Source organism: Dendrobium catenatum, unplaced genomic scaffold (genome assembly GCF_001605985.2).
Source record: "Dendrobium catenatum unplaced genomic scaffold, ASM160598v2 fragScaff_scaffold_986, whole genome shotgun sequence".
NCBI classification, from domain to species: domain Eukaryota; kingdom Viridiplantae; phylum Streptophyta; class Magnoliopsida; order Asparagales; family Orchidaceae; genus Dendrobium; species Dendrobium catenatum.
Window position 1 is genome coordinate 831842 of NW_021319448.1, and position 12230 is coordinate 844071.

At 42.4% G+C, this 12230-nt stretch overlaps 1 protein-coding gene across 3 annotated transcripts in view; it reads left to right on the forward strand.

The window, feature by feature from the left end:
- The window catches only part of LOC110114264 (serine/threonine protein phosphatase 2A 55 kDa regulatory subunit B beta isoform-like), a 30639-nt gene that overhangs the window by 17618 nt on the left and 791 nt on the right, over positions 1 to 12230 (forward strand). For all 3 annotated transcript variants that reach the window (XM_020847097.2, XM_020847089.2, XM_028697642.1), the window contains 4 exons: positions 855 to 923; positions 1025 to 1116; positions 1201 to 1278; positions 12154 to 12221. In XM_020847097.2, coding sequence (XP_020702756.1) covers positions 855 to 923; positions 1025 to 1116; positions 1201 to 1278; positions 12154 to 12221 — 307 coding nt within the window. The remainder of the gene's footprint in view (positions 1 to 854; positions 924 to 1024; positions 1117 to 1200; positions 1279 to 12153; positions 12222 to 12230) is intronic.

Sequence of the window (12230 nt, forward strand, 5' to 3'; positions counted from 1 at the left end):
CTTTGAGAAAGTATCAAATGAAAGTTTTTAAGAAGAAATTATTTTGGAAGAGCATAATGAACAAAATGATGAGATATATTTGGTTCAGTATAGTTCTTGGGTACATAATATTTATGTTGTTTTGTATTTTTGTTTTGCATGGTTGTATTTTTGGTTTTATTGCTATGGTAGGGTGAAAGAAATGGTGTAATATCATATATCCATCCATGCAAAATTGGCCATGTAAGTTGGACAAGTTTAGTCCCACCCAAGCCATTAAGTCAAAGTTAAAACTTTCAACTCATCATTGGCATATTAACATGGCAATTCAATGGCTAACCCTCCTTCAAGAAACTTTTATTTTGGGGTTTGGATGCATGAATGAAGAAATTTCCTTAATGGTTAGGTTACATCTATTGAAAGTTAAGTAATTGATAATAATATGGGTGGTTTGAAAATGTGCAAAGAAGGGTAGAAAATGCACCTATTAAAGATATGCAGATGAAATTTAAGTTGAGATATTTGTAAAAAAAATGTTTTTAATCTAAAGTACAGTGGATAGAGATTGTTCAGAATGATTTGAGAATAATAACTTAAATGCCTCAAACAATACCTCAGCAGGTATGAGTAGAAAATGAGGGTTCATAGAGCCAATCTCAAATATTTGGGATATGGGAAATGATGATAATGGTATACAATCATCAAGCAGATATGTAGTCATCCTGCCTTGTTTGTTGTGCATTCCTTCATTAGCTAAGTTGGCTGCCATTTGGATTTTGCCTGTTAACTATGGTCATTGTTTTTAATCTTTGATTTATCTTCTGTCTCTGCTTCGTTTGCTCCTAGCCTTTTTTTCTGATTTTTGTCATTTTCAGCTTTGGGACATAAACATGGATTCTGGTCCGGTTGCAACTTTCCAAGTGCACGAGTATTTAAGGCCTAGAGTAATTTTCCGTTGCCTTTGATACTATTTGATCAGTATTTGTTGCAATATGGGATTATTTTCTGTATCTTTTTTTATTGTATTAGCCACTATTTTGTGCAGCTTTGTGATTTATATGAAAACGATTCAATCTTTGACAAATTTGAATGCTGTCTGAGTGGTGATGGACTTCGTGTAGCTACTGGGTCATACAGGTATTATTGATCATTTTTTTCTAATATTGGCCTTATTGTGTGTTTTTCTGTGATGATGATTAGACATGTTTCATGTTAAAACAGCAATCTTTTCCGTGTTTTTGGTTGTGCATCTGGAAGCAGTGAGGCAACAACTCTTGAAGCTAGCAAGAACCCTATGAGGTACGTCTATATTGAAGAAGATCCACTAGTGTGGAGCAATGTTATTTTGTGAATTTTAAAAATGTGTGTTTATAACAATTCACATGTACTCTGCGGCATCGCCCATGATCTGAAAGTACCTCGTTCTTTAAGATTTATATTCCTTTGGTGAAGAATAATAGCGTTTTGTAAATCACTGATAAGATGTTGAGATTTAAAATTTTGTTGTGGTTATTGCAGCTGCATTGGAGATTTTTCTTGTTCGTTGAGAAAAAAATGGATATTGGAATCTCGTTTGCAGCAGAGAAGATTTGAGAGAGTTGCCTTAGATGGTTTGATCACATAAAACGGCGGCTTTCCGATGATCCGGTTAGGAGAATAGATGTATTAGATTTGGCTTATATTAGGAAAGGTAGTGGTAGTTCTAAAAAGACTTAGAAAATATTAAAAATGATTTTTTTATTAATTTTAAATGAGAATTTGACTCTTAACAGGACACAATGAAGAAAAATAATTCATATAGCTGACATCACGTAGTGGGATAAAAGCTTGGTGTTGTTGTTGTTGAGAAAAAAAGGATATTGGAATCTCTTTTGCAGTAGAGAATATCTGCATAACATGAGCATGCTATATATAAAGTGAAAATTTCTTTATAATGGCGGTTTAGGTGAAAGTTTCTTCTCGGGTGTTTAATATGCAATGACGAGCACAAGTTGGTGGTCTGCTCGGTTTCTGTAGTTTCTATGAGCTGCAAATCTCAGCCTGTTATATATATATATAATAGTCTAAAAAAATTAATTATTTAATTGTTAAGGTACATTTTAGTTCTTTTTCAAAATTAAAAATCTTTTGTTAGTCATTGACTCTTCCACTGTTCCATCTTCTTGCCATTCCCATCAATTGTTATTTCAATTAGTCCATGACACATTTGATTCACTGTCCTGCATATTTTACACTGAATATTTAGATTTTATACATTCTTTCATAGCTTTTTTCTAAAATTCTAACCATTGTGACTTCATTGGTTTTTTTTGGCTTTAATAGCTACAATAGGGTTTTTTCCAGGACCACATTCCGCATAGTTTCTAGGGACAAGTTATAACACTAAGCTTAAAATTATGTGATAAACCTAGAAATTCCTTGGTGACTTTCTTGTACATAACTGTTAGGAAACACTCTTAGAAAATAAGAGTTTCCCCGGATGAAATTAAATTTCAGAACAGATTTGAGAAGAATCTTGAAAGCATAACCAGAAATAAATTGTTTTAAGTGATAATAGTCGAAGGAAAACACAAAATACAATGGATCTTCTATTGGAGAGGAATCCGGCTCTCCCAAATCTCTAGACGCCGCTAGAGCCCAAACACTGAAAAATTTCAGCCAAAAAACAAGATCTCTTTAACCCTAGCCTCAAATTCCTACATAATCATACAATTAACTGAGTAAAATACCAAACAACCCTTCTAATTTGAATTTCTCTCCTAACCACTCTTTAATTCCTCCTTAAATTAGCTGTTAGGCCCCACCCCCAAAGGGGTGGCATTATTGGGGGAGGAACCTTTGTTCCGCCTCTGGTAGACTATTGTCGGTTCAGGCTGGACCGGTTCAAGGGATAGTCTATCAATACTCCACTCCCAAAAATCCACCTTGTTCTCAAGGTGGAAAGATAAAAACTGATGTTTTACTCTCTCATATGGCTCCCAGATGGCGTCATAGTCAGGTAGGTTCTTCCATTTTATCAGCATTTCCTTGAATCCACCATTTCCATGTCGTACCCCTTTCAGCTCTAGTGGTTCCAACATTATCTCCAGATTTGTTGTCAGTGTCCTCGATATTCTGAACTAGCCGCATGATTCCTAATAGCTTTCCTCAACTGTGATACGTGGAACTTTGAGTGTATAGTAGCGGTCGTGGAACACTGGGTGTATAGTAGCGGTCGAGGGTAACTTCAATCGATAAGCCATTTCTCCTATCCCCTCTACTATCTCATAAGGGTCAAAGTACCTTGGGGCCAACTTTTTATTCTTCATGTGAGCTACTATCCTTTGTCTATAAGGGCGTGGCTTTAAGTATACCATGTGTCCTTTCTCAAACTGGTTGTCTTTCCTATGCTCTTCCACTTGCTTCTACATAATCTGCTGAGCCCTCAACAAGTACCTTTTAAATTCCTCCAACACCCTATCCCTTTTCTCAAAATACAACTCCACTTAGAAAACTAACGTGATCTTCTGCCCAAAGTGTACCAAGTGAGGTGGTTATTTTTCGTACAACACTTTAAAATGGGTCATTTGGAAGTTGAATGATAAGAGGTGTTGTAGCAGTATTCTGCTTATGCCAACCACTTGACGCACAACCTAGGTGTTTCATAAGCTAAACATTGTAGGTACGTCTTCAAGCTCCTGTTCACCACTTTTGTTTGCCCATCTGTCTGAGGGTGGTAGGTGATACTCCTCTTCAGCATTGTTCCATGCAATCTGAACAACTCCCTCCAAAAATGACCGAGGCACACCTTATCTATATCGGATACTATAGACTCTGGCATTCCATTCAATCTGACCACTTCTCTGATGAATGTCGTCGCTAATGTCACTGACATGTAAGGTTGTCGTAGGGGAATAAAATGAGCATACTTGCTCAATCTATCAACCACCAACAAAATTACTATAAACCTCTCAGATCAGGATAGCCCATCTATAAAGTTCATGATGACCTCCTCCCACACCTTGTCTGGGTAGTGGTTGAAGTAATGCCACATCCCTAGAGCCACGTCCATGTACTTGTTTCGTTAGCATACCTCACATCTAGCCACCATATCTTCCACATCCTTGTGCATCCCCTTTTAATACAGCTCAGGTGTCAATCTCCTTTATGTATTCTACACACTAGAATGACCCCCCACTGTGCTTCCATGGAACTTCTGTATCAGCTGTGGGATATGGACGGAGGTTCGAGGCATCACAAACTTCCCTCGATACTGCAGTCTCTTCCCCTCTAGAGAATATCCAGGGTGACTATTCCCATCCCTAAGTAGATATGTTCTAATCCGTCCAAACTCCTCATCCTGCACACTCTCATCTTTAATAGCCTCTCAATCCAGCATTAGTGGTATTGACATAGCTAATTCCTAGAGCTCTCCCATGCATCTGGACATGGTATCAACATCTTTATTCTCCAATCTGGGCCTATAATGGATCTCAAAGTCATAGCATAACAGCTTTGACAACCACCTATGATGCTCATCGGTCACCATCCTTTGCTCCAATAGATACTTCAAGCTTTGATCCGTTCTATCAATAAAATGTTGGCCCAACAAGTTAGGTCACCATCTCTGAATAGCTATCACGATAGTCATCATCTCCCTCTCATAGACTGACTTTAGCATATCTCTAGATGTCAACACCTGGGTGAAGTAAGCGATGGGCATATGGTTCTGCATGAGTAGTGTCCCTAATCCATACCTTATGCATCATTCTCTACGACAAAAAACCTGACTGAAATCTAGTAGGGCCATGACTAGTACTCTGGTCATAGCTTTCTTCAATCGCTCAGAGGCCTGGGTAGCTGCCGCTCCCCACTATAAGCTATCATTCCTTAGCTGCTCTATCATTGGCCAGGCTATGGTATTGTATCCCCTCACGAATCTCCTGTAGTAACCAGTCAACCCTAGGAAACCTCTCAACTCTCTCAGATTTCTAGGTAGAGGCTAAGGCCTGATCTACATTGCCTCAATCTTGGTCTTATATGCAGCCACCCCCCTTGGGGTACTATGTGCCCCAAGTATTACACACTGGCCTATGCAAAGCAATACTTCTTCAAATTGGCCCTCAGCTAATGTTTCTGTAACCACCCTCAAGTGCTCCAGGTGCTCCTCCATTATGTGATACACCAGTATGTCATAAAAAAAACCAAGACGAACTTCCGGAGGTATGGTTGGTACACCCAGTTCATGAGAGAATGGAAAAGTAGCAGGGGTGGTTGTGAGGACAAATGACATCACTAAGAACTCGTAGTGCCCCTTATGTGTTCTGAACGCAGCCTTCATGACATCATCTTTTTTGATCTGGATCTGATGGTACCCCGATTTCAAATCCATCTTTGAGAACACCACTGCTCCACACATCTCATCCAATAGCTCATCTATCATCGGAGTGGGAAATCTGTCTGGCATAGTCTCCTTATTCAGGGTCCGATAGTCCACGTAGAATCTCCAGCTCCCATCATTCTTCTTGACCAGTAGGACTAAGCTTGAAAAAGGACTCATAAGCGGTCGGATGATCCCGACCTCCAACTTCTCACATATCAGCTTTTCAATATCATTCTTCTGAATCTGATGGTAGCGGTATGGCCTGGCATTGATTGGTGACACTCCCTCTCTCAAGATAATGGCATGCTCCTGCTCCCTTAGTAGGGGAAATCCTTGAGGTGGCTGAAACATCTCACTAAACTGTTGTATAAGTGGCTGCACTAAAAGAGGAATGTCTTCCTCTTCCTTCAATCTACCCCCCTCTAAGCTCTGCAACTCCACCAGAAATCCACCTCACACCTCTTGTAAGGTCCTCACCATTGTTTTGAGTGACACCATGGCTTTAGATAACCCTGCATCACCCCTAATCATCATTCACCTTCCCCCCACTGCCAGCTCCATTATCAATGCTCCCCAATTCATCTTAGTATCCCCCAAGATTTGTAGCCACTTCATTTCCAGGATAACATCAGTGTTCCCAACTCTAAGGGAAGAAAGTCCTCCCTCACCTGGACCCTTTGTATTGTCAAAACCACACTTCTACATACTCCTCTCTACCCGTCTCCACCTTCCTAGTGCTCATGATTGCCCCATAACTCCCTGTGTCCACTAACTTTACCCACAATTGGTCAATGACTTGGTTGGAGATGAAATTTTTGGGTAGCCCCATTTTCTATCAATACCACCACCTCCCTATTTGTTATTTCTCCTGTTACTTTCATGGTGTGATTTGGAGTGAATCTCACCACTAAATTTAAGGAGACCCTGTCATGTCAAGATACAACTCTTCTTCCACATCTATCACTGCCTCGCTCCCACCTCCCTTCTCAGATTCCTCATTATCACAAACGGTGAGAACCTGAAGAGTTTGATCCTTATACATGTGCCCCGAGGTATACCTCTCATCACATCTAAAACATAATTCCTTCGCCCTCTTCTCCTGCAGCTTCTTATAAGTGAGCTTCTTGAAATTTCTCCCGAATCCCCCTCCTTTGGGCTTCTCCCTTGGGGCCTCACGAAGGCTTCCTTGTGCTGGCTCCTTGGGAGCTAAGAATGTGTTAGACCGGTCCAGCCGGTCCACGCGGGACCGGCTCAGACGCGAACTGGGCGGAAAAGTTCCACCCGCTGGGATGCCGAGCGAGCCGCACACCATGCGGGAGCCAAATATGAAAGAAATTAGGAGGAATTAAGAGGGAAATTTGAATGTAGGGACTGTTTAGGGAATTCCTTTTGATTTGTATGCATTAAATAGTTTGTTTTCCTAAGGTTTGAGCATCTTGAATTTGGCTGAAATTTGAGATCTCTTAGATTTAGGTTTTCTTTGGGCTCTAGCGGCGTCTAGAGATTTGGGAGAGATCGATCCTCCTCTCAAATTGAGGATCAACTGTATCTTGCTATTTTATTCTTCGTCTAGTGGAATACAACTCTCGCTTTGAGTTTTCTTTCAGGTTTCCTCTTAAAATCTGCTGTCTTACTGCTGTAAACTGTACTTTTCTGTGTTTTCCTGCTGTGGACAGCAGTCCAGTCACTGTTCTCGCTGTTTTTTCAGAAGATTGATAGTGCATACTCGCGATCTACAAGTGTTTCCTATCAAATTGGTATCAGAGTGAGTCTTGGGGCCGGTGGAGGGCTGTTTTCGGCAAATTCCAACAGCAGTTTTTTGTCCGGAAAAGATGGAAGTTGCTGTTTTTTGACTCCAAGATTCAGATTTTGTGAATCTACAAACTCCAGATCATACAACAACAACAACAACATCAAGCCTTTATCCCACTACGTGGGGTCGGCTATATTAGGAATGACCTTTCTTTATTAGATTTAAATGAGAATTTGACTTTTAATAGGACACAATGGAGAAAAAGAACTCCAACTCGTAATGGCGGCCAAAAAAGTTGATGCTTTGGATGAGAGACTTGAAGGAGAGATGAACCACATCAAAGAAATCGTGGAGGAAAGAATTTCTTCCATGGAGGGGCAGGTGGCCGATCTCAGGGATATGATGAAAAGAATGTTGGAACTTCAAGCACAAACGACGGCATCTGAAGCGAAGGGCCCCGAAGCGAAGAACACCCATTCTGAAATCCGAAAGGAGGAAGAAGAGGTGGAAATCGTTGAAAGGGGAAGAAGAATACCCTATGTGGAGCCTTTCCATATGGAGGAAAGATGAGATTGACATGGGGAAAGGTATGGATATTGGGGAGCGGAGAAAGGAAGGGCTGATTGGGAGTGCCATGAGGGATTTTACGTCCGTCGGGGTGCTGATTTTGAAGGGAGAAGAGGGAATTTTGAAGGGGGTTTGGGCTATGGCAGGGCAAGAGAAGATAGGGAAACTTGGGGTGCACCTAGCACTTGGGAAAGGGGAAACTATGTAAGAATCCGAGGCAATGGGGGGATCAAAATGTGAGGAAGTTGAAGATGCCCATATTCGAAGGAGAAGATGAGTATGGGTGGATCTATAAGGTGGAAAAGTACTTTGCAGTTAATGGGCTAACAAAGGAGGAGAAACTGACAGTAGCAGGCCTATGCTTGGAGGGGAAGGCACAGTCATGGTACCAGTGGAGAGACCAAAGGAGACCTATCAGGAACTGGAGGGAATTCAAAGACTGCATAATAGAACGTTTCCAAACTGACCAGGGAGGAAATTTCTATGAGCATTTCTTTGCTCTGGCACAGGAGAGATCAGTAGCAGACTACCGGGAGAAGTTTGAGCACCTAGCTAGTAGGGTGGAGCGATTATCATATACGGTATTGGAGGGAAACTTCATGAAGGGGTTGAAGGCAGAGATCTGAGCAGCAGTGAAGGTTTTGATGCCTCATGACTTAGGGGAGGCCATGTAGTTGGCCGAGCTGGTGGAAATTTAGAAGAATCTAGAGAAGGGAGCTATGAGCAACAGCTCAGGAGGCTCTTACAGGACGACGACTACTCTTATAGCACCCAAGGGGCCTGCATCAGGCAACATTAATGAGACCACCAAAGAGAAGCCAGTAGGAGGAGGGAGTGGGGAAAATTTCAAGAGGCTGACAGAGAAGGAGATGCAAGAGAGGAGGGCAAAGGGGTTGTGTTTCAGGTGCGAGGAGAAGTATACGCCAGGGCATCGGTGCAAAGACCGGACTCTTCAGGTTCTCACCGTCTGCGATGACGAGGAAACTAAGGAGGGAGGTGAGGAGGAGACAGAGGAGGAGATGGAGGAGAAGCTACACTTGGATCTGGCTGAGGTTTCCCTGAACTCAGTGGTAGGATTCACTACGAATCATACCATGAAGGTGAAGAGGGAGATAGAGGGCAGGGAGGTGTTGGTGTTAATTGATAGTGGGGCTACCCACAATTTCATTTCCACTCAGGCCGTTGACCAATTGAGAGTGAAGTTGGTGGACACCGGTTGTTATGGGGTGATGATGGGTACATGGAAGGAGGAGAAAGGCCAGGGGATCTATAGAGGAGTGGTGTTGACCATCCAAGAGATTCAGGTAAGGGAGGATTTTCTCCCACTAGAGCTAGGAAGTACTGATGTCATCCTGAGAATGAAATGGTTGCAAACTTTGGGAGAAACCAAGGACAATTGGGGAGCACTCACAATGGAATTAATGGTGGATGGGAGAATGGTGGTTATAAGGGGAGATGTAGGGCTATCCAAAGCTATGATATCACTTAAGGCCATGGTTAGGAGCCTATAAGAGGTGGGGGAAGCTTATCGGGTGGGACTACACAAGCTGAATGTGATCAGGATGGAGGAGGGAGGGGATGTTTCTCTTTCAGGGCAACCCCTACTTCAGCAAGTTGGTAAGGATTTTCTGCCACCTCAAGGATGGCCACCTCCCCCGGAACACGAGCATATCTACACCTTGAGGACAAGGTGGATCTTCGGGAGGGGAGTATTGTTAGACCGGTCCAGTGGACTGGTCCAGCCGGTCCACGCGAGACCGGCTCAGACGCGAACTGGGCAGAAAAGTTCCGCCCACTGGGATGCCGAGCGAGCTACACACCGTGCGGGAGCCAAATAGGAAAGAAGTTTGGAGGAATTAAGAGTGAAATTTGAATGTAGGGACTGTTTAGGGAATTCCTTTTGATTTTTATGCATTAAATAGTTTATTTTCCTAGGGTTTAAGCATCTTGAATTTGGCTGAAATTTGAGATATCTTAGATTTAGGTTTTCTTTGGGCTCTAGCGGCGTCTAGAGATTTGGGAGATATCGATTCTCCTCTCGAATTAAGGATCAATTGTATCTTGCTATTTTATTCTGTCTAGTGGAATACAAGTCTCGCTTTGAGTTTTCTTTTAGTTTTCCTTTTAAAATTTGTTGTCTTACTGCAGTTTTTCTGTGTTTTCCTGCTGTGGACAGCTGTCCAGTCATTGTTCTCGCTATTTTTTCAGAAGATTGATAGTACATACTCGTGATCTACAAGTGTTTCCTATCAGAATGCGGTGGTCATTTACGAACCTCTTGAACTGCTACCTCTAGCCCCTCTTTGTAGGTGCTTCTGGTCCTCCACTAACTGCACTAGCTCCATAACCTATACCAAGTCACGAGGCCTCATCACTCTGACAGTTGCTCGTATCTCTAGTTTAAGTCCCTTCATGAAGTCCCCTCTAACAAAATCTCAAAAAGGCGAGCCAACCGGTAGCCAGGTACTCAAACCTCTCCCGGTATTCTACCACCGAACCTTCCTTTGTCATGGCGAAAAATTGCTCATAGAAGTCTCATCACTTGCTAGTTCAAAAACGTTCCAATAAGCTATCCTTGAACTCCCTCTAGCTCCGTATGGGTCATCGCATGTTGTGAAACCCCTCAAGTAATAGAAAGCCTAACTCTTAAACATCGATGCGCCTTTTGGTTTAATAGTTGGAATTTTCGTTAGAAACTCTGCAGTTAAGCGTGCTCATTCTAGAGTAATTATGGGATGGGTGACCTTTTGGGAAGTTACACCACCATGACAAAACTGTGAGGCTCTTAGGCCAAAGCGGACAATATCTCTATAGTTAAGAGTTTGGGCTATCACAAATGATATCAAAGCAATACACCAGTCGGAAGATGGGAGTTAAGTGTCATACAAGACAAACTGCTATGCCATGGGAGCCACCTCTTGAACCCTGTATGAGACAAAGTGCTACATGACGGGAGCCACCACTTGAACTTGAAGGGGCCACCTCTAGAGACCTATCTGCCTAGTGAATGATTCTAGGATACAGATGTTGACGAGGGCGTCTGTTACTTAAGTGGGGGAGATTGCAAAACCCCTTAAGTAATAGAAAGCCTAACTCTTAAACATCGAGACGTCTTTTGGTGTAATGGTTAGAATTTCCTTCAAAAACTTAGCAATTAAGCGTGCTCATCCTAGAGTAATTATAGGATGGGTGACCTTCTGGGAAGTTACATCAATAGGACAAAACTGTGAGGCTCTTAGGCTAAAGCGGACAATATCTCGATAGTTAAGAGTTTGGGCTGTTACACGTCCCTCAATTGGTACCAATTCAAATTCTTCCCTTCCAAACATAGGCCATTTGTTGTCAGCCTCTTCTCCTCCATCAAGCCGTTAGCGACGAAATATCTCTCCACCTTGTAGATCCACCAGTGTGCATCTTCAACTTCCTTACCCTCCGATCGCCTTCGTTTCCCCTAAATCCTCCATAGCCTCCTATTCCACGAAGGGGTGGTTCTCCCCAAGTGTCTCGATCCTTCCTCCTGCGCTAGTACCATTGCTGGTCCAGGCTGGACCTTCTTGGACCGGTCTATCAATTACCTCATGCTCTGCTTCAACATAGTATAGACTCTGTGCTGATATGGGGTTGATATTATCATCAGGAAGACTTGCGGAGATGCTCTAACCTTCCACATGGAGGTTGTGGGCTATAAATCTGGCCGACTCGCCCCCTTTTCCAGGTGCATTGGTGTTGTCCAACAGTGTATGGCCTGCAACGTTCAAGTCCTACCATATCAGCAACCAATAAACGTAGACCAGCTGCACTCGAGGTTCATCTTAACAACCTACGCTCGGCTTCTCTATCCTAACAACCTCTCAGCAAGCAGTGCGTGGCTACTTCCTGTCAACTCCCAATCTAATTGCAATAGAAGGGGGTGGCGTGATAGTAATGCAAAACCTTCTAGTCTCTTGCGCATGCTGGAAACCCTAGTGACCGCTATAATTACCTAATGTGTTAATATCTTAAAGATTTTTTTGGCCTCCTATCAATCTTAAGCTGCCCCGCCCTAAATCTAAATCAAATGAGTAGAGAAAAAACAGTCAACCAGTGAATACAAAGAAGAAAAGTTCTCCCCGCTCAAGTTACTGTTCCATTGGCTTTTCTTCGTCTCTCTTGTTTACTTTCCCCATTTTCGCATTCTTCTTGATCGCTGCCTCAATGCTAATTCTTGTGTCAATTATAGGAATTGATGGATGAGAGTAACGCGTCAGTGTGGGCTGTGTATATTTTTTGTTTGCCATTTGTGCTGGCTGTAATTAATGGCATCAGAATAAGATTTTGCCATTTTGTTTGTGCTGTCACTGTGAAATTTACCAGTGTATGAGGAAAAAATTCCAGGCCGTTTGCGCTGGCAAATTTGCAGATAGGAACCGTACTTTTTACCTTGATATTTTTGTTTTGAAGATATTGAAAGCCATGCTAACTTGAGTGACATAATTTTGGCCTTCTCATGCAGAAGGCAAGCACAAACACCTGCAAGACCGGCAAGATCTCTGAGCAGTCTAACTAGAGTAGTTCGAAGAGGTAAATCTA